Here is a 22,801-nt window from a genome sequence, read left to right as displayed (position 1 = left end):
GAAAATTTAATATTTCCGAACAAAATTAATTCAAATTTTGCGCCAAATTTGAATTCAATTTTCTGTCTAAAACAGTTCCTCTTCCGGTCTAAGTTCTAGTGGTCCAGTAGGTTCAAACAGCCAAATGGATTCAGTTTTTCCAGACAGATTCAAAACTGGGTTCAAAGATCTTGCACCTGTTCCAGTTTCAATACCTGTTCAGTTCTATAAATACCAGATCTGTTTCAGCAATTGTTTCATTTGAAAAAATCCGTTTTCCTTGCCTTCCTTTGTGCTCTCTTGCATATACATTCTACGTATTATTTTAGAAAAATCTCTGAGAGTATAGAACACAGATTTTGTTCGTCGTACAAATTGTTTGGAGTGCTACTACAATCTGTGAAAGGTCATTGTATCTTGGGAGATAGACGCCATTTATCCGTAAGCACCAAAACGAGGCAAATCTATCTTAAGGACAAACTGTCACACACTCGACTTAATCATTTGTGTATTTATTGTAAATAAATTCTGTAAGTAATTTTTTTTTATTTGTTTGATTTAGTTTCAAATTATTTATTTTACACAGAAGATTGTTCCAACAATCTTAAGATAGATTTAAATTATTTTGTTTATACAAAATTTTTCGTTTGTTTCCTTTTCTTCCTTTCTTCTTCTTACAAAAATTATTTTCTGTGGTTTTACAAAATAATGTTCTGGTTGGAAAAACAAATAGTAGTAATATATTGTTTCTTGTCTTTGACAACTAGTAGTAATATACTGGTAGTCATTAACAATTAAGAATATTTATTTGTAAAGTTGGTCAGAAATTAATTTTGGTTTTAGAAATAATTTTTGAGTTTTCATTAATTAAAATTCTATTTTTTGTATTTTAATTTTTGAAGGGTTACAGAAATATTTTCCTGTGTGGAATTAATTTGTTTAAATAAAATTTTATTTACAAATTAATTAGAAAAAAAATTACAATTCTTATTTCTTTTATTTTTACAGAATTAAAATTCTGTGTTTATGATTTAAATTTTTTGTATAGTATAAAATTCTAATTATAATTTTGTTTTATAATTTAGAATTTATGGTTACTGAAACTAATGCTCAAACAAGTACTCGTATGGTGGCTGCAATTTGCACCAACCCCTCCTCCTATTATGACTGTGCCAGTTAATCACGATGAAAAGCCAAAGAAGTTCTTAAGAACTAATTTTAAAAGATGGCAGCAGAAAATACTATTCTATCTTACTACTCTGAACCTGACTTGATTTTTCCGTAAGGATGCTCCTACTCTGAAAGAGGATGAAACTGACCGGCAAGTAGTCGCTGCGGTCGATACCTGGAAACATGCTGATTTCCTTTGCCAGAACTACATCTCGAATGGACTTGACAACACATTATACAACGTCTACAATCCTATCAAGATGGCAAAGAAACTTTGGGAGTCACTGGAGACAAAATACAAAAAAGAAGATGTTGGCTCGAAGAAATTCGTCGTAGGCAAATTTCTGGACTTTGTGATGGTGATTTTAAGACTGTGATCAGCCAAGTTCAAGATCTCCAACTCATTCTGCATGACATTCATGCAGAAGGCATGTCTCTCAGTGAATCCTTCCAAGTTGTTGCCTTAATTGAAAAATTATCACATGACTGGAAGGAATTCAAAAACTATCTCAAATACAAGGGCAAATAAATGACTTTGAAAGAATTGATTGTGCGTTTGGGGATTGAGGAGGACAACCGCAATTCAGAGAAGCGGGCTGGTAAACATCCAATGGAGTCTAAGGAAAACGTGGTGGAACATGCTCCAAAAGCAAATAAACGAAAATTTTCTGGAGAAAGTTCCTCACAAGGCTCTAAAGGAGGGGAAACTAAAAAGTACAAGTTCAATGGCAAATGTTACATCTGTGACAAAGAGAGACATCGGGCCAAGGATTGCCGTAGCAAGCACAAAGGCAAAGAAAGATCAAGCAAGAAGCCTAGTCAAGCCAATAGGACCGAAGTGGACAAAATTTCCAATGGTGCTAAGGACATAAATCTTTTTGCAGTTGTTTTCGAGGCAAACTTTGTCGGAAATTTTAAAGAATGGTGGGTGGACACTAGTTGTCACGACTTGCTCCCGTACCCAAGGGTTAAGCATCGTGATGGCCAGTAACTGAAGTTACCTCCAACCAATTTTTGAACAAATTAATAAACGCAAGCAGAAATAATATTTAAGTAAGGGAACCAAAATAATCATCGGAGCTTTTATTTTTATTACAAAATTTATTGACAAAAAATGCTGATATTTACATATAAAAATATCATAAAAGTGCTGTGTGTGTCTATTCCGCAGCCTCGCATCTAAGACTTTCCAAAAGCTATTTCTGAATTGCATTGTTTCCTGAAAATTGATAAACAGCTATAAGCATATGGCAGAGTGAGAAATATTATGCCAAGAGTATATAAGGGACGCAAAATAACCATGGATAGTTATGTAACTAAAATATTTAAGATAACTTAGTCTGAACAAATAATCATTTAAGTAGCAAAACTAAGATTATGTAAATAAATAACCATAACCACGGTATCGAACAAAATAGAACAGAAGTCACAGAAGTGACAGTCAGAACAAAGATACGGATTCAATAGGTGGCTTGTACAGATTATAGAGGTGGCTCCCACAATAGTGTAGCACTTATCTCCGCACAACACTTTGCTCCGTACAGAACAGAGGTCAATAGATCCATGACAGCAGAGGGCCACAAAATGACCAAGCAGAGGCCAATGGTTATTTAAGTCCCCCAAGGCGTGGGACTCCTGTGGTGGTACTTACAAAACATAATTATTTATAAGGTCATAGTCAAATAATTATTAAAAGTTAAACAAACATATCAATGGGCTTCATTTTAATAAATAGAGTTTAGAAATTAATCCACGTAATTGAAATATTAATATAATTTATAATAATTTATAAAACATAACTTGCATAAAATAAATATGGTAAGTCAAAACATACGTAAAATATATTATGGTAACCCAAGGTATAATATAATTCACCTTAAGATTAATACCTTACTCTTTCTTTCAACTACCAAAGACCCTTTCCACTTCTAGTATTTTCTTTATCTTTTCTTAGTTTGTTTTCCTTTCATTTCCTTTCCTTTTTCTCTCTTGAGCAACTCCCCCCTCCTTTATATAGAAAGAGAACCGTGGGCACCAAGCCACGCTGCTGCCCACGTGTCGCATTTCCATTAATACGCCATTAATTCATGCTTATCTCTTACCTTTAGGTTCAATTTCCAAATCTAAACTAATTATATATTTTTTTTCCCGATAATCTCATTTATAATTAAATAATACGAATATAAAATTTAAGGAACAACTTAAATTTTCGGGTTGTTACACTGGTGCTACTCGCCACATCTATGCCGATAAAAAGATGTTCACATCTTATTCTGTGGTGGACAACAGTAAACAACTTTTTATGGGCAACTCTTCGACTTCTAAAGTTGAAAGACATTGAAAGATTATTCTAAAGATGACATCTGGAAAGAAACTCACTCTTAACAATGTGTTGCATGTACCGGACATTCGCAAGAATCTTGTTTTTGGATCTTTGTTGAGTAAAAATGGGTTTAGGCTAGTTTTTTAACATAACAAATTTGTACTTACCAAAAAACGGGATGTATGTAGGAAAATGTTACATGTCTGATAGCCTTTTCAAAATGAATTTAATGACTATTGTACCCTCTGTTATTAATAAAAATACATTTTTTTCTTACTTGCTTAAGTCTTCAAATTTATGGTATGGTAGACTAGGACATGTTAATTATAGATCTTTGCGTAGATTAATTAATATGGAATGTTTACCTAAATCTGACATTGTTTTAAATCATAAATGTGAAATTTGTATTAAGGCAAAATTAACCAAAACCCCTTTTCATTCAATTGAAAGAAGTTCAGAACCACTTAAATTAATTCATAGTGACATTTGTGATTTTAAATTAATTCAAACTAGAGGTGGAAAAAAATATTTTATCACTTTCATAAATAACTATACTAGATATAGTTATGTTTATTTAATTCGAACAAATAATGAAACTTTGGAAACTTTCATTCAATATAAGAATGAAGTTGAAAATCAACTTGGTAAGAAATTAAAAAACTAAGAAGTGATAGATATGATGAATATGAATCACCTTTTGGTGAATTTTGTAAAGAACATGGAATAATTCATCAAACCACCGCTCCTTACTCACCTCAGCAAAATGAAATTACTGAAAGGAAAAATAGGACTTTAAAAGAAATAACGAATGTTATGTTAATAAGTTTTGGATTACCTCAAAACTTGTGGGAGGAAGCAATACTTTCTGCTAATTATATACTTAACAAAGTACCCCGGAAAAAAGTAAATCAAACACCTTATTAAATGTAGCATAGGAGAGTACCATCCTACAAATACTTAAAAGTGTAGAGGTATTTGGTTGAAGTGACTATTCCTAGTCCTAAAAAGATTAAGATAGGTCCTAAAATTATTGATTTCATTTTCATTGGTTATACAGTTTTTGATTCATAAGTCAGAACATTAAGAAATGCATGTAAATACTATTATTGAATCTTGGAATGCATCTTTCTTTGAACATATATTTCCAAATAAGACTGGACAAGAGATTAGTACTAACACAGGATCTTATAATGCTATTACTAGCAAGATCAAGTACAAAAGCAAGAGATAGATCAAAATGAGGAAGAGGAACCTAGGCGTAGTAAACGTGCTAGAATCTCAAATCTTTTGGTCCAGATTTCCTAACATTTTCGTTAGAAAATGAGCCTTTAACTTTTAAAGAAGCTATGTCTAGTCCTGAAGGTCCTTTATGGAAAAGGCTATGAATAGTGAAGTTGAATCCATCTTGCAAAATCACACTTGAAAATTGGTAGATCTGCCACCAGGTTGTAAACCTCTTGGGTACAAGTGGATTTTCAAGGGAAAAATGAAAGCAGATGGATCAATTGAAAAATACAAGGCAAGACTTGTAGTCGAAGGTTTTAGACAAAAATAAGGTCTTGACTACTTTGACATATACTCACCAGTTACTAGAATAACATCCATTAGAATGCTAATTAGGGGTGCAACTCAGGCGGGTTTGGTCGGGTTGGGAGGTTGTCCAAGCCCAGCCCAAGTTGTGCTAAGATCTATCCGGGTCCGCGCCAGGCCCGAATTGTTACCCGATGTTGTCTGCCTAAGCCCGACCTGAATCAAACCCGAATTGCCCTAGCTGCCTGAATTGTAAATCAATTTCATTTTTTTTTCCAGCTACATTATTAAATTATTAAACTTTGACTTTATTTACATTTTTTTTATATAGAAAATCATTAATACCATCAAAACAAATAATTTATATAATGTAAAAGAGATGCCGCTATAGTAGTCTTTACAATTTGTGAGTGAAAATAAAAAGAGTAAGATTTTATGCTATTTGTATATATAATATATATTCAATATAATTTAATAATATAAATTATTTTAATATTATGTAATGGATAAGAATTTATATATATATATATATATTAATATTTTTATATATCTATATATGTATAATTCGGGCTTCGGGTTGCTTGGGTTATTTGATATCTTTGCTCAAACCCGCCCAAATTTAATTCGGGCTTCTGAATATTTGCCCAAACCCGTACCGAATTTGAAAATATCTTGTCCAAGCCCTAAAAAAAATTGGGCTGGGTTCGAGTTTCTCGGGTTGAGCCCGTCCATGTTGCACCCCTAATGCTAATTGACATATCATCTTTATACAATCTAGAAATTCATCAAATGGATATAAAAACCACTTTCTGAAATGGTGAGTTAGATGAAGAAATTTACATGGAACAACTAGAAGGATTTTCTATTCCAGGAAATGAAAAGAAAGTGTGTAAATTGGTTAAATCATTATATGGTCTAAAACAAGCGCCAAAGTAATGACATTAAAAATTTGACAAGGCAATGATGTCAAATGGATTTAAAATTAATGAATGTGACAAGCGTGTTTATATTAAAAACACAGATAAAGGTTATGCAATAATATGTCTTTATGTGGATGATATGTTCATCATAGGTAGTAATAATGACATGATTAAAACTACCAAGAAAATGTTGAATAAACATTTTGACATGAAAGACATAGGGATTGTTGATGTAATACTATATATGAAAATTACCAAAACATTAGAAGGTTATGATTTGTCACAAGCACATTACATTGAGAAAATACTTGACAAATTTAGCAAAGATGATGATCATTTTGCTAGAACACCTGTGGATGTTAATTTGTTTCTTTCTAAGAATGTACAGGAAAGTATTTCTCAATTAGAGTATGTTCAAATTATTGGAATCTTAATGTACTTGATGAACTGCACTTGCCCAGATATAGCCTATGCAGTAAGTAAATTAAGTAGATATACGAGTAATCCAGGAGTAGAACACTGGAAAGCAATTATAAAGGTTCTAAGATATCTCCGATTTACTCGTAACATTGTGCTTAATTATACTAGATAACCAGCAGTACTTGAAGGATACTATGATGCAAATTGGATATCGGATACTAGAGACTGAAAATTCACCAGTAGATATGTCTTTACTCTTGGTGGGACAGCTGTATCTTAGAAATCTTCCAAACAGACTTACATTGCTAGTTCTACTATGGAATCAGAATTCATAGCTTTAGATAAAGCTGAGGAAGAGGTAGAATGACTTCGCCACTTCCTTGAAGATATTCCAATGTGGCCAAAACTGGTGCCTGCTATTTGTATACATTGTGATAGTCAATCAGCAATAGGTAGAGCACAAAGTCATATGTATTACGGTAAGCCGCGACACATTCGTCGTCGACATAACATCGTAAGACAACTACTCTCTAATGAAATTATTTCCATTGAATATGTGAAGTCTAAAGACAACATAGCGGATCCACTAACCAAAGGGTTAGTAAGAGAGTTAGTTGAGAATTCATCAAGAGGAATGGGACTTAAGCCTATTAAATAAGAGTTACCATAACGGCAACCCAACCTAGTTGACTGGAGATCTCAAGATCTAGGTTCAAAGGGACAACCGAGTTGTGTATGACTCATAAAGATCACTAAGGAGTCAAACTCCTATCCATTTCTATGATGAAATAGTGATGTTTGCAGCGTTTTAGATTAAGTAATACTTTTAATGATTCTTATATCTAGGAATACCTAGTGGAGTATGGCAAGATACTCTTCATAAGAATCACCTATATGAGTGTGAATTGGGCCGGTTCTATGAGATTTGTGAAAGGCTACAATTCTCTAGAGCACTCATAAAAGACCAGGTTGTTCAGGGCCAAAATGACCACAATAGTGAGAACTAAACTGTGTCTGGTGATATACTGTGTGAGTTCTATTGTCTTGGTTTACACAAATGGCTGAACAGTTCAAGATATCATGTTCACTGGTTAGCTAGTAAAACCAATAGTGTCTCACAAGGGAAGGTTCAAAGCCAAAAGCTACCTATCCTTTGTAGAATATTTTCAATTTCTGTACTCTCTGTAATTAGATCATGTTGTTACATTTTCTCTCCGTCAAATTCTATTCATGTGGGAGATTGTTGGAATTTATGGTTTTATAGGCTTATTTTGGGCCAATTGTGAGCCCAAATTTGAGTGGGTCCCAAACGTCTTTTGGGGTGGAGAGGTGACGTGTTCCTTGTCGCATGGCAAATCACCCAGTGAAGACGGTTCATCAAAACTATTTATAAGTAAAAGAGAAGTTGACGTTGTTTTTGGATTTGTGGAATGGACAATTAAAGAAGTAAATGTAAGTTTCTTTGTAATGGTAGTCCCACAATGAAACTTAAAAGAACTTATGTGTGTATATAAGTTCTAGGTGGCAACACTTGGGTTGGGCCCCAAGGGGTACCCCAAGTTTGTAGAATGGAGGAGTTACGGACAAAGTGGGCCTTAGCACAAACCACCATACAGGCACTCGTGCGCCGCCGACACCATCCTTCCAACCAGACGGCCGAGCCGAGCCGGGTTATGGATCGGGTCGGGTTGGGTCAGTTCTAACTTTAATTTTTTTGATAAAATTTGTTTAAATTTTTTCAAAAATTCTTGCAGCAAAATTTAATTTTTCTAAATAAAATTATTTCAAAATTTTCAACAAATTTGAATTCAATTTTCTGTCCAAAACATTTCCTCCTCATGTCCAAGTTCCAGCGGTCTAGCAGGTTCAAACAACCAAACAAATTTGGTTTTTCCAGATAGATTCAAAACTAGGTTCAAACAGATCTTGCACCTGTTCCAGTTTCAATTCATATTTATTCAGTTTGAAATTCATACATGTTCGGCTCTATAAATACCAAATCTGTTCCATCAATTGTTTCATTCCGAAAAATCTATTTTCCTTGCCTTCCTTTATGCTCTCTTGCATATATATTCTACATATTATTTAAAGAAAATCTCTAAGAGTATAGAACACAAGTTTTGTTCGCCGTACAGATTGTCTGGAGTGCTACTACAATCTGTGAAAGATCATTGTATCCTGAGAGATAGACGTCATTTATCCGCAAGCACCGAAGGAGGCGAATCTATGTTAAGGACAGAGTGTCACACACTCGACTTGATCATTTGTGTACTTATTCACATCGGTAAATAAATTCTACAAGTAATTTATTTTTATTTGTTTGATTTAGTTTTAAATTATTTATTTTACACAGAAGATTGTTCCAACACTTTCATCGCAGATGGGTGTTTGGACACAACACAAAACCTAACCCCCAATGAACACAATGTTCTAACTATAAACTCTTTACTTCTCAATCTCACACTTTCAACAGATAACACAAGCATTTGGGTTTTCCTCAGCATTATGGATATGGTAGTATTGAGTCATGTAAGGATTGTAAGCTCTGTAGGCCTTCACAAGCTCTTCAATCTGCTTTTCTTCATCATTCTTCTTATCATCACCTTTTTTGCCCTCTTCTTTCTTGGCTTCTTCTTGTTTTAGCTATTCTTTTTTTTTTTTTTTTCGGGCTCTTTGGCCTGCCTAATAGTCACTACGGTTCGTAATTTGCTCACTACAATGACAGGATCAACGGATTCGATCACTATCAATTTCTTCTCATTCATGTCCATAACAATTGAATCAATCCCTACATTGTTTGGAGAATCAAAACAGATTGATCAGTGAGTTGCTCAACTAGACAAAAATATAGAGTCCACTTTTAAACTTGCTTCCTCGATAACAAAGTATTCTTCCTATCATGTTTGTGTGGACGTAGGTTATGAACCAAACAACATAAATCATGTGCGTGTGCTTTTTGTTGTTTCCCATTGATTTATTTTGATAAGTTTGATACCCAAATAACCACTGTTTCATAACAAAGATGCATATTTGAAAATTAGGTGTGGCAAAGCCATGTAATACCTGTGAGGCTACTAATTGTTTTCATGGCCTCATGCTTGGCCTTTTCATCATGCACATCCAATTTCAATACTACTTTCTGCAACAAAAACAACAAAAAAGAAGAAGTTAGAAAAGCATTGAAAAAGACTTGAAAAAATTATTCGAAAACAGGGTGCAAGATTACAATCCTCTTTAGAATCTGTTTTTGAAGAGGAAAAAAACATCAAAAGTGAAAATCCACTAAGATTCTCAGTTAGGACCACATAATAAAGCACTTTGGGAAAATTCAAGATTCATGGTTTTGGAATTCATAACATGTATAATTCATGTTTTTCTAAGAAAATGAAGGGAATTGAAACTTAGATTCTTTGTAAAATGAAAGAAACCTATTAATAAATGGGCTCAAAATTCACATAAAAACAAGAGAACAAGTATAGATTAGATTAAGAACGCAACATATTGTTCATGTTTTTGAAACTCACAACATATAATTCATGTGTTTCTCTAAGAAAACGAAGGAATTGAAGCCTAAATTCTCTTTGAAATAGCAGAAAAATCGATAAATGGGCGAGAGAGAGAGAGAGAGAGAGAGAGAGAGAGAGAGTGATTCCAAAACAGAGTATGGGTTAGAAACCCATCAAATGGGTATGAACTAATCATAATAAAGATGAATTACAATCAAACCCATCAAATTAAAATACATCCCACAGAAAATGAAGGGAATCTAAACGCAAATTCTCATTAAAATGATAGAAAATACAAAACCCATCAAGAAATGGACTCAAAATTCACATAAATACCAAAAGAAATAGCAAAACAAGTATGGATTAGAAACCCATGAAATTGAACCCCCCTTTGATCAAAATCTGGCAAAATAAAAACACACATACATGGAAATCTACAAACATATATGTGCAACATGTATGTACGCACATTAAAAGAAACAGAACAGAGGAAACAAAGAGAAAATTCACCTTCTTTTCCATTGAAGTTAGAGAGAGAATTATGAACAGGATTTGAAAGGACTTAAACGAATAAACTAATAATCTATCTGTTGTACAAATTATGTGATCAACTAAAACAAATAGATTCATATTAAAATTTTAGAACCAAAAACATGCTGAAATTTACAAAAATTCGTAATAAATAAAATTAGTAAAAAGAAGCAAACCGAAGCCTGTGTGATGCCACAGTGTCCTTAAAACTGATTCACCATCTCCCGATGGATGCTAGAGGTACGCCGGTGTCTGTCTCTCAGGATACGACAGTCGAAACCAGCTAATATAGAAGCACCCTCTAAATAGCTTTAGCGAACTTGATAGTGGATGCACTATCTCTAACAAGAATCAAAGAAGCGGCTAACAAAAGAAGATATGAAAATTTTTCTTTGGTGTAAAAAACCATCTCCAACTTTTTATCTCAAAACACTATTTCATTTTCCATCACAAAACCTCTCTAAAAACAACCTACTAAGTTAGAGGAGACAAGCCTCTATTTATACTAGTAAGGGAAAGTGTTAGCCATGAAGGCTAACATCAACAGTGTCATCAAATGTCATCAAGTCTAGCCATTAGGGCTAGAGTTACAAAAGTTCAAAACTCCAAAACCATTATATAAATCATAATGTGTATATAATGTATAAGTTTTGAGAATTAAACTAGATGGGTTGCGAAATGGATACGGGTGTTGGTTCACAACCCGATCCAAGCTCAATCTCAAACACATGCACAAACTAAGCCCAACATAGCTTGTAACAATCCCAACCTACGATTAACGTTAATCCATGATTTGATATACCTAATAAGTTATTAAGACTAGATTTTGAATTAATTGCATATGTGTTGCATAATTTGTGATTTTATATGTTCATCGTAGACGCATCTATTTTAATTTCTATTTTGTTCTGTAAATCGAAGGCCTTATCTACATTCAATCACGAAATTGGCTTGATATATGTGCTATTTGGAATTTTTAGAACATTATGGTAAGCTCAATTGAAATTCGATTCGGAACGATTAAATTAGATTAATTTGATACCCATTTGATTAGTTTTAATAAACCAACATTAATGAAGCCTATATAAGGCACCTATTGCCTCCACTAATCTTTCTTCCCTTCATTCAACACACTTTTGAGCCTATACACACACACAACCGTGAGAGTGAGAGAAGGGGGAGAGATTGGAGTCAATTTGAAGCCAAGCTAGCAAGAATTAGAGGAATTGAGGAGAATTTAAGAGTTATAACTTCAAGACTTGTGAACTCACGCCTCTAGGTAAGAATTTTATCCTTAAACCTTGAAATCTAGACGATAATGCATGAACTCAAGAGAATTATGTTGATTTATGCAAGAATTGAGTTAGAACTTGGGAATTGTAAGTCATTCCATGCATGCATGTCCATATCATGAAGTTTTGAAGTTATTTTCATGAGAAATCTCACATGCATGTTCATATTGTGGTTGTAATCTAAGCATTCACCATGTTTTTGAGTAGAATATTTTATTTAGTCATGTTTTGGGAAGCTATGAACTCAAATTATGCATGCATGTCATATTTATAGCATGTTCCTACACTTCAAGTTGAATTTTGCTAAATTAGCAAGCCATTGGGCCATGATTTCTTGTAATGATCTTTAATTCATGTTGTTTTGAGAGTTTCCATGTATTTTCTTAAGTTTTGGCCCAGAAAAATCAAGTTTTGGTGCTTAAAGATTAAGTTTTGAACTTGGAGATCAAATCTAGAAATTTCAGAATTTGCATCTACGCTCGAGCACAGGAATCCACGCTCAAGACCACTCTGAGTGCGTGCACTTCCGCTCGAGCGACCTGAAGTACGCTCGAGCGTAAAATGCAAGCCTTCAGAAGTTCTTGTGTTTTGCAGCATGCTCGAGTGACAAAAGTCACGCTCGAGCAAAGGTCTGAGTCTTACACTCGAGCGGAGACTGAGCGTCCGTCGAGCGTAAAAAACAAGCAACTAGTACTTTTTTTCAAAATTTATAGACCGCTCAAGCGAAGGGAGTTACGCTCGAGCGGACCCTCACATTCTACATGCCCACTCGAGTGTGGACCCTATTTTCAGCAAGTTTTGAAAAATATTTTTAAGTGCATTTCTGCATCCGCATTCCATCCTAAGCATTCCTAGGCCATGATTAAGACATCATAATGAGGTTAATGAAGTAGAAACACACCAGAACAAGAAGGGACTAAGTTATTATTTTCGGGTGTGTAATTCAATATACGTTCGTTCTGTAATTGTGTAGGTCACACGCCACAAGGAAGTTGAATTGTCTACTTGCAGCATGTGTTATCTTTGAGTAATAACTTAGTAAAGCTATGTTCAAGTTAAATTATTTTCGGTATATGAAATAAGATCTGTTGAATGAAATGTCATGTTTTATACTATGAATGATTGTCTAACAATAACAAGCATTTCTGACATTATTCTATGATTCAAGTATGTTACAAGTGACATTATGCTATGATTCAAGTGTGTTACAAGTGACAGGTACCGGAGGTTCCTTATGGAACTGACAAGCTATTTGTACCCGGCTGGAGGTTCCTAGGTGGAACTGACAAGTTTACAAGTTCCCAGTCCGAAGGTTTCTTTATGGAACTGACAAGTTATCCTTACCGGACCAGAGGTTCTTCTATAGAACTGACAAGTACAATTTAAGATTCTCTGTATGTGTTCTGCCAGTGCTAGCGAATGCACTATGTAAGATTTAGCATGAATCTCTGATCTCTGTATACATGTTCAGAATGAGAATACAAATGTGAACTTTGGTTTCAGACACAGTTATGGGACATCATTCATTTACCCCTTTACTCTGTTATTATTCACTAGGCCATCGCTCACTAGTTATTTATTATGTATATAGGTGAGTAGGCTTGTGATCAGGCTTAAAATGATGCCTGAAGCATTTTTGTGTTTGTCAACCACCTTTTGCACCTCACGAGGAGGTTTCAGATCAAGTTATGTCTTGTGGCTGTGTTAATATGAATGTATAAGACTGTTCCTTTTGCTCTATGAACAAGTTTTCCTTTTATATGTACATGAGGTGACGTGTAAATACTGTACTTATGATATCATTCGTATGTTTATAAAAGTTAAGATTATCAGTCCCATGTATGTCTATACAGCTTGATGGACTATGTATATTTTTCTTTTATGTATTTACTTCTGTAGCCCCTAATTACAAATCTAATTGTTAAGAGGCCTTCTGTAATCCAAGGATTACTGGCCGGTTACGACGCTAAACCTATAGGGGCAGGTTTGGGTCGTGACATAGCTCAACCCAAAGCTCAAGACTAGGTCCAAGTCCAAGTCTAAGACCAAACCCAGCACATGCACAAGTACAAGTCTAGGCCCAATCCAAACCAAGACTAAGTCCAAATCTAAACCTAAAACTCAATGGTTTTGGCTCATTATTTTTGTATTACAATCTTCTCACTTAAGATAATACAAAACCACCCAGACCCACCCCAACCCGCAGTTAGGTCCCACTTTAATTTAGAATTAAAGTTGTCGAAAAATCATTATTTTCTAACAATCCCCCACATGAATAAAATTGGTCGAATAAAGAAAAATGGACAACACTTAATAACAAAGACTCTGAAGAGAGAGCACACAGAATAACCCTGCATCAGAAAAGGTAGATGTTGGCCTTGAACCTTTCGTAGTGAAAGCCTATCGGATTTATTGGCTGACCAATGAACGTGATGTCTTGAACTGTTCTGCCGTTTGTGTAAATCGAGACAATAGACCTCACACAGGAGTTACTCCAACCATTATTCTTGTTCTCACTGGTGTGTCCGGTTTGGCGTTAGAACACTAGCCTGGTTCAGTGATTGTTCTTTTAAAGAATTCAGCCTCGTCAATTCTTAAAGAAGTGGCCCTACTTCACACTCACATAGGTGACCTACATAAGGTATCTCTATGTACCGCGGTTGACTATTCATAACACTTAGGTCATTAAAAGTATCAACTTAACCTCCCACCCCACAGGGTATCACTATATAATGGAATGGGCAGAAGGATTTACCTCCACAGTGACTCATCTGTTACACACAATTAGGTTGTCCCTTTGAACCTAGATCTTGGGATCTCCAATCAACTAGGTTGGGTTTTCCATTCCGGTAACATTCGCTAAAGGCCTTAACCCTATTCCTTTTGACGACTTTCGTACTAACTCTCGATTTAACCTTTTGGTTAACGGATCCGTAATATCGTCTTTAGACTGTATATAGTCTATAGTGACAACACACGAGAGTAGTCGTCGTATGGAACTATGTCTTTGACGAAAATGTCTAGACCTTCCATCTATGCCCTACCAATACTTGATTGGTTGTAGCAAAGGATACAAAATTGATAGCACAACTTTTAATCAACATGGAATACCCTTAAACAAATGGCAAAGCCATTCAGTTATTTTAGTAGCTTTATCTGAAGTACTTAATTTTGATTCCATCATTGATCTCGTGATACATATTTGATTGGAAGATCTCCAAGACATTGTTGCAGCTCCAATTTAGAGAACTATATCCACTAATGGATTCATAGTCTTTGCATCAGATATCCAGTAGGCGCCTTTTGTACCCTTCTAGTACAACTAGATATCAAGTGTTATGCAACCCATAATCCAGGGTGTAGTGTAAATAATCCAACACCAACATAATGCCCTTCTAATGAGTAGCATTAGGATTACTCGTGTATCTACTAAACCTGCTACCTGAGTAGGCTATACATGGCCTTGTACAACTCATTAGATACTTCAAAATTCCAATGACCCATGGATATTCCATTTATTCTTGGTCAAACGGAGACTAAAGTCTACCGAAATCTTTAACACACTTGTATCTGACTTATACTTCTCAAGACTCTTATCAAAATAATGAGATTGAGAAAGTACACTACCAGCAAATGGTCAGGAAATCTTAATTCTCAAATATACATCTGCAAGGCTCATGTCAAACTTAAAGTTCAACATCCACTTGGTAGTATTGAAAATCTTCTCATAACTGCCAATAATGAGCATGTCACCTACACACAAACACAACACGACATATACTATTGTCAATGTCTTTGACATAAACACATTTGTTAATACCTATTTAACAACATAGTGCAATCAAATTTCTCATGTCATTATTTCTGTACTTATTTCAAATCATAAAATGATTCTCAAGCTTACAATCTTTCGTCCTGGAATCGACAAACCCTTTAGGTTGTTCCATAAGGATTTATTCAATTAAATCTTCATATAGGAAAAAGCTATATGAACATCCATCTTGATGTATCTCCAGACTTTTCATAATTGCGATCACACTCACCATAACTGGTGATCACGTATCAAAACAATCCAGGCCTTCTCTTTGCCAATATCCTTTGATAACAAGCCTATCTTATCGGCTTTCATTTCACTTGCATCCCAAGGCTTACTACCTATGCAAGAAAAAGTTAAATTAATAACTTATTTCTAGAGAAATCACAACTACAAAGAAGCTTTTAGCCATACTAGCCACCATATAGGTTTAAGAAGATTGGACAAAAGAACTTTAAAGTCCTAGTCTATTTACATCTTCTAGGCTTATCTCTTTCTTCTAAAGATCCACTTGCTCTCCAAGGCCTTACTGCCTGGGGGTAGATCAACCAAGTATGGTTCTGTAAGATGGAGTCAATCTCACTCTTAATTGCTTCTTTCTACAAAGGACTTTCAGATTAAGTCATGGTTTTATAGAAAGTTTGAGGTTCTTCCTCTAACATATAAGTCAAGAAGTCCAGACCTTCAACCTCTTTCATGGAACTCGGAATCCCTCCTTGGGGACGACAAGGAAATACATCTTCAAAGAAAGATGCATTTCTTGATTCCATGAAAGTATTCTTGTGTATATCTGGAAATGTCGACCTATACACAAGAAATCGATACGCACTGTTATTATGTGCATAACCGTTGAATACAAAGTTAACAGATTTTTAGACTTATCCTAACCCTCTTGGGTTTAGGTATTACCACTTTTTGCATGACACCCCCACATTTGTAGAATTTATACAAAAGCTCTTGGCCTTTTCTAAAAATTCATACGGGGTCTTCAAACAATTCCTTGTGTCACAATGATTATGAAACTCTCAAAATCATATCACAATAAATACATTCCCAGACTGTCATCAATCGAATTAGGAACCCAAACATATTTGGTCCAACCTATCACTCTGAAGCCAATAGTCTTACTATTAGGAAACACAAATCCAATGTCCAATAGTCTACTGTTCGGAACTTCATAACGTGGCCAGTAGTCTTATCACTAGGAATCACTAATTTCTCAGCATGTGGTCAATAGACTTTCTACTCAGGGCTGGCCCTGCAGGCAGGCAAGAGAGACCTGCGCCTTGGCCCCCCAAATTTAGACTGAAAATAGAGGTCCCCAAATATAATTTTGTGTTTTAGATATAAAAAAAAAGGTCCAAATACTATAAGCCCAATTGAGCATAGGGCCCAAAAAAAAAAAAAAGCAACGAGACTAGATTTTTATTTTTTTTTAAGTATTTGTAATAATTACTTTATATCTTAATATATGAAAGTAAATTTTTGTTTATAATTTTAATGATTATATATGCATGTAATTTTTTTTGTAGGTACAAATAAATAAAAAAGTTGTAACTTATAGTTTTATTCATGAATTTCTTTTCTTTTTTTTTTCAATGTAAGAGGGCCCCATTTTTGAAATTCGCCTTGGGTCCCCTAAATCTCAGGGCCGGCCCTGTTTCTACTACTTGGAATCACAATGTTTTAACCTGTGGTCAGTAGTCACTTTACTATTAGGAATCACAACGTCCTGACATAGGATCAATAGACTCTTTCATTACTAGGAATCATCATGTCTTGACATATGATTAGTAGCCTCTCCAATACTAGGAACCATCATGTCTTGACATGTGATCAGTAATTTGTTTACTATTAGGAACCACAATCTCATATTGTATAGTCAATCGTCTAACACCTCCTAGGAACAACCAGTTTTCTATCTCTGTGATTAGTGATTTTGTACTCACTAGGAGCCACTAATTTAAGAATATATTTGGAATTTAAAAATTCAAAAAAATATTCACCCACCCAAACAGGTTGTCTTATCTTTGCTTTCAAGCAAAGTCACATAGCAATCATATATGCTATAATTGACACAATGATAACATACTAGTTGCCTCTGATTAATTCAGAGATATTATCATGCAATCTTATGATTTCCTTAATCACGCTTGATCTCTCTAGATCTTCCTTTAAGAACCTCGTAAGGCTTAAGGTTGTCAAGTGGAACATCATTTCTGTTGTCACCTCTTGAAGCCATTTCTGAAAAATCACAACATAATTTCGCCATTCTATTTTTTCAAAAACTAAACTTAACACTAGAAAATCCACAGTTTGAAATTTAATTTAAAACTGATCTCACCACTTACCCTAGAATCGAACATGGCCAAAAAAGTTTCAGGAAGACTGGAGAGATCATATCGGTCCCACTTAAGATCCAGTTAACCTTAAACAAAACTTTCAAGAGCTTGTTGACTCCTAGTCCATAGGAAACAAATTTAAAATTAAGTTTTCCAATGGATAAATTAGGTTATAACAAACCAATTTCCAAACAAATAAAATTTGCTACCATAATTATACCACTCATAAAAGTTAACCAGTACTCTCAGAACTGAGCCCATTATTTCTGAATAAAATCATAAATATTTTAACTAATGCTAAAATTTGGTTTCTTTTCTCAAAACCAAAACACTTTGGGAATAATTAGATTTTAACCAAAACTTTCTCCAAACTTAGTTTTCCAACACTTTGGGAATAAAATGATTAAACCCAAAGACTTCCTTAAACCCCAAATGTTTAAAACCAAATCCGTCTTAGTTGTCATTTCTAAGCAAATAAGAACTACTCTTTAGCCAAGGCTAAACACTTTGGTTTCTATTACAGAAAACCAAACCAAATTCCAAACTTACAAGCAATTTAAAAATTGCTAACCAAATTACAAGTAATGTAAAAAATTGCCACAACAATAATTAAGCAAATAAAATCCTTCTAACAATACAAGCAAATAAAACTTGCTTTTACACAATTGGTAAAAACTAACTAAACCCAAGCAAAAAAATTGCTGTAATTAATCCATAAGGATTCTATTTAGTCCAAAAGCCTTTCCACGTTTAGGTATTCCTGTTCAACACAAAGGCTAGTAATCCAAATATTTTTGTTTTGACATCCCAAATACTATTCATTTGATTTTGTATTTGTTTTTTCCAATCCCTTTTGCATAGATATTCTTGTAAAGAAAATTAGTAGAAAACCAAGGAAAAAATACAAACCAAATATTCTGAAAAAACTATAAAATAATAAATTAATTTAATAGTAAAATTAAGGAAAATTAAAATGCTACACAAGTGTACGGGGAGGAAATAATTCTCCTCGTATAATCCTGTTGACCAAGTCCACGCTCCTCCGTACGACGTCGCTTTGTCACCTGAAAACACAAACGTGAGCTAGCCGGCGGGTGTGTGCCGGAAACCTCTCCGATGCCTAAGTCAGAAAACTTGACAAATAGACAAAGCTCTAAGTTTTCAGAAAGATTGTGTTCAATTACCTCCTCCAAGGTGATGCTTGTAGGCTTTTATAAGTTTCCCGTGGCACAATCCTGGTAGGACTTGTATTTCTCCATGCAGAGTCCTTCTAGGATTCATACTCCAAAGGATAATGCTTATCCTTTTACACCCTCCCCCACTGCTTAAACCAAGTGGGATGGTTTTCTCCATAGCCGAACTACCACACGACCGAAATAACACTGGCTATGCTGAGTCACAGAGAAGGCCGAACTATCCTTAGCTCGGTCTTCTCTTCTAACTCATTACTTCGGCTGCCCTTGTTCAACCTTGGTGCGTTTAGATCAAACTTCCAAGTAGCAAGTTCTGACTGACCTAGCCAGAGTATGTCATGACCGGACTAACTCTGAGACCGGCCTAACTCCGAGTTGCCTCTGGACCGGAGTAGCTTTACTCCTCCTTGGGCCGAAGCAACTATCTTTTCTTGAGCCGGAATACACTCATCTCCTTGGGCCGAAGTAACATTGTCTCCCCAAGGCCGGAGTAACCTTGCCTTCTAGGCCGGAGTTTTCAGTACGGCCTTTTTACCTAGTCCTCTACGTTTTGGGCCTCGAAACCCAACTCGAAGCTCGGCCCAATTTTTCCCAAAAATTACCCTCTCAATTTCCCCTTAATTCCATCTGTGCAACATGATTGGGATTACCAGCCTTCTGGCCGAGCTAGAGTTTGTTACCCTTTTTCAGCCGAGCTAAAAATCCTTTAGCCTTTCCAGCCGAGCTAAGTTTACGTCGGGTATCACTATATCCGGTCAAAACGTCTCTTCAATCACAGCGACTGTAACGCTTCCTATTCCAGTGACACGTGGCAAACTCTGATAAGCTGTGGCCAACTGTCACGCCGCCCTACAAAAATTTCGTACAGTTCCCGCCCCTTTTTGCCGCTTCTTTCTCTCTCCTTTTTCACAAAAGAACCATTCTACCTTTGAATCATTCACTTACATTATTCAAATCCTTCGTCTTCTCTCTGTGTGCTCTAACTGTTCTTCCACTGTTCTTGAAAAGGCTGCGGTTTTGCTGCCATTCTTCTTCCCTCGCCTTTGTTTCCCTCTGGTAAGTTTGAAAAAACTTGTTTTTGCTTTCTTCTTTTCTGTTTTCCCTGTCTTGGCGAAGCATGCTCGTGCATTTTTTTGTTTTTGCCTCTGCACTTTCATGAAAAAATCATAGAACTTGTACGTGTATGAACTGTTATGTAGATAAACCAATCTTGGATCCAAAATCACATAGTAACCGAACTAGGATACTGTTTGTGTTATGTATATAGATTTAGGAAATAACCGGACTAGAACTTGTAGGAATGTCAGTAGTTTCTTCTGACCCACTCTAGCCAAGATAAGTTCACCGAACAAGCTTGCACTTACTGAACTAGGTACTTCGGTCTCCAACCGAGCTAAGACCTTGGGGCCAAGCCGGCTTTCTTAGTTCTGAAACCGAACTCAGAAAGCCGCCCCTAGGGGCTCAGCCGGAGTAACTTTCCTCATACCGCAACCGATTTAGGCCTTGGGACTAAACCAGCTTTCTTAGTTTTTTAGACCGAACTCAGAAAGCTGCCCCTAGACGTTAAACCGGTCTAAACTGCTCAAAACCGAGCTAAGAAACCTTCTGATGAGCCGAGGTAGAACCAGCCCACTAAGCCGAAGTAGGATTTGTATATCTTGCTTATAATTTGTAGCGCGGTCCAACGATCTGTGCTTAACCCCTTTGTTTTCTACTTTGCAGACTTAGGTTGCCCAGGCACTCCTGCGTGTGCTCAACCGAGCTACTGAGCCTAGTTTTTGTACCGAAATAATTTATTCATAAATTATACAACAAATGGGTAAGTATAGATATTTAGTCGAAACCCCTGGTGGCATGGCCGAATTTAGGCAAGATTACCAGATTCCTAATGATGTCCATCTGACGTTGGCCGAAAAAGATGCTACCCCCTGGAACAATGAAGGCTTCGTCCCCTTTACCCTTCAATCCATAATAGAAACCGGACTACGGTTTCCTGTCCAACCGCTAATCTGCGAATTTCTTAGACAGACTAGGTTATGCCCCACCCAACTATCCACCAATACATATCGTATTATAATGGGGATAGCCGCATTAAACCACCAAACCGGACTAAATCTTGGTCTGGCCGAGATCTTTCATCAATACTCTATTGGCTCAAAGAATGCTGGGTGGGTCTACTACCTTAGAATTCGCCGCCGTTGAGAGAAGATAATTAAACACACTCCGGATAAAGATCTTAATGATGATGATTTCTTTTGGGTCTCTGGGAACTTTGAGGATTTTCAAGCTCAAATTCCTGGCCGACCTATAAATTGGAAAATGGGAGAGCCTGGTAATTTTACTTCGGTCTTCTGCTTTGTGTGTTATCTCGGTTGTTTAGTCTATTAGCCGAACTAACACTTCTCTCTTTTTTGCAGATTTCGCCCATCTCCATTCCTTGTATAGCTATCCCAACCTCGGAGTCTTGCGAGCCGCATTTCGGATTAAAGAAAGAGATTGGGCCAAGCTTCTAAATTTTGAGCCGACCTATCGCTACAGCGGTCGCCGAAAAGCAAGGGTGACTGACTTCCTTCTTGAAGAGGCACCGGAGCCGGACCCAACTTTGCCCGAGATAAGACTTGTCCCTCTAACCGCAGAAGAAGAGATGGCGAAAAGGAGCAGAGTCAGGGCCCTTCTCACCGAAACAACTAGGCCCGAAGTGGCGCCTCCCAGCCAACCGCAGCCTGCTGTTGTCGCCCTTCCTTCCCAACAGCCATCCTCTTCCCGCCGAACCAAACGTGCCCGAACTTCCGAACCCGAACGAGTTTTGATTGATGAAGAAACTCCTATTCAGCCGAGCTTACCACCGAGCCCCCAACCGGAGTCTTCCGACCGAACCATCGGCTGCTGGGTACCGAAACTAACCTTCAACGACCGAGACATTCTAGACACAGACTCGGTCGTTGCTGAGAAAGACCACCTGTTGGCCATCAACCTGGCCAAGAGCGTGTGTCTGCCCAAAGACATGGAACATCACCAAAAACAGTTAACCACCGAGCTGAAGTCCATCCGGTCTGCTACTAAATCCATGATTCTGGTTAGTGACTTCGGTTGCTTTTCTGTTTATGTTTCTTTTTCTTTTTAACTCTTTCTTCGGTTAAAGGGAAGTTGTTTGCTTTGTCAGGCTATTCAGAAAAACCAAATCACCCACAGGAAAGTACTGGAGCTGAGGAAAGTGACTAGGCAAGCAGCTGCCGAGGCAGAGGCGAAATCGGCCGAACTAGAAGAAGCCAGAAAGGAACTGGCCGAACTCCGAGGTGAGGTCGGCCGACTGACCGGAATGGTTAGTTCGGCCGAAGCTGAAAAACAAAAGACTGCCATAGTTCTGAAGGACAAGTACTTGCGCGAGTTGTTAAAACTTGAAAGAAAGAAGGATGCCGAAATAAAGGAGAAGGTAAAAGAGGCTGACAAGCAGGGCTTCAAGAGGGCAGAGGATGCTTACGCCCTACAATGTAATGCTGCCAAGGATCTTTTCTTTAAGTGCGGCTGGAGGGGAGCCGTTGAGAAGCTCGGTCATGATCCTCAGACCGAGGTTTTCAACCCTCCAGCCTACTTTATACCGAACTCCCTGCTGGAATACGCCAATACGATGCAGCAGCAATTCCTTGAGGACTCAGGTTCAGATGAAGACTCTGCCACTGAGGATACTCCGGTTGAAAACGTGGATCAGATAGATCGACCGGAGTCCAGAGTGGAAGATCTGACTGTTGAGCAGCCAAATGAAACTGTGGCTCCGGTCGAT

The 22,801-nt window shown here is 36.5% G+C and overlaps 1 protein-coding gene across 1 annotated transcript in view; it reads right to left on the bottom strand.

Moving 5' to 3' along the window:
- The window catches only part of LOC114323838 (uncharacterized), a 43,628-nt gene extending 25,901 nt beyond the window's left edge, over positions 1–17,727 (bottom strand). The window contains exons 1-4 of the mRNA XM_082895669.1: positions 17,637–17,727; positions 15,715–15,826; positions 15,336–15,402; positions 9,406–9,481 (exon numbers count right to left, since the gene is read on the bottom strand). Of these exons, the coding sequence (XP_082751795.1) occupies positions 9,406–9,481; positions 15,336–15,402; positions 15,715–15,826; positions 17,637–17,727 (346 nt within the window). The remainder of the gene's footprint in view (positions 1–9,405; positions 9,482–15,335; positions 15,403–15,714; positions 15,827–17,636) is intronic.
- Positions 17,728–22,801: the final 5,074 nt, after the last annotated feature.

This window comes from Camellia sinensis, chromosome 11, assembly GCF_055761805.1.
Source record: "Camellia sinensis isolate YWXY chromosome 11, ASM5576180v1, whole genome shotgun sequence".
NCBI lineage: Eukaryota > Viridiplantae > Streptophyta > Magnoliopsida > Ericales > Theaceae > Camellia > Camellia sinensis.
The sequence above is the reverse complement of the archived record's forward strand: the minus strand, read 5'-3'. Positions and strand labels throughout refer to the sequence as shown.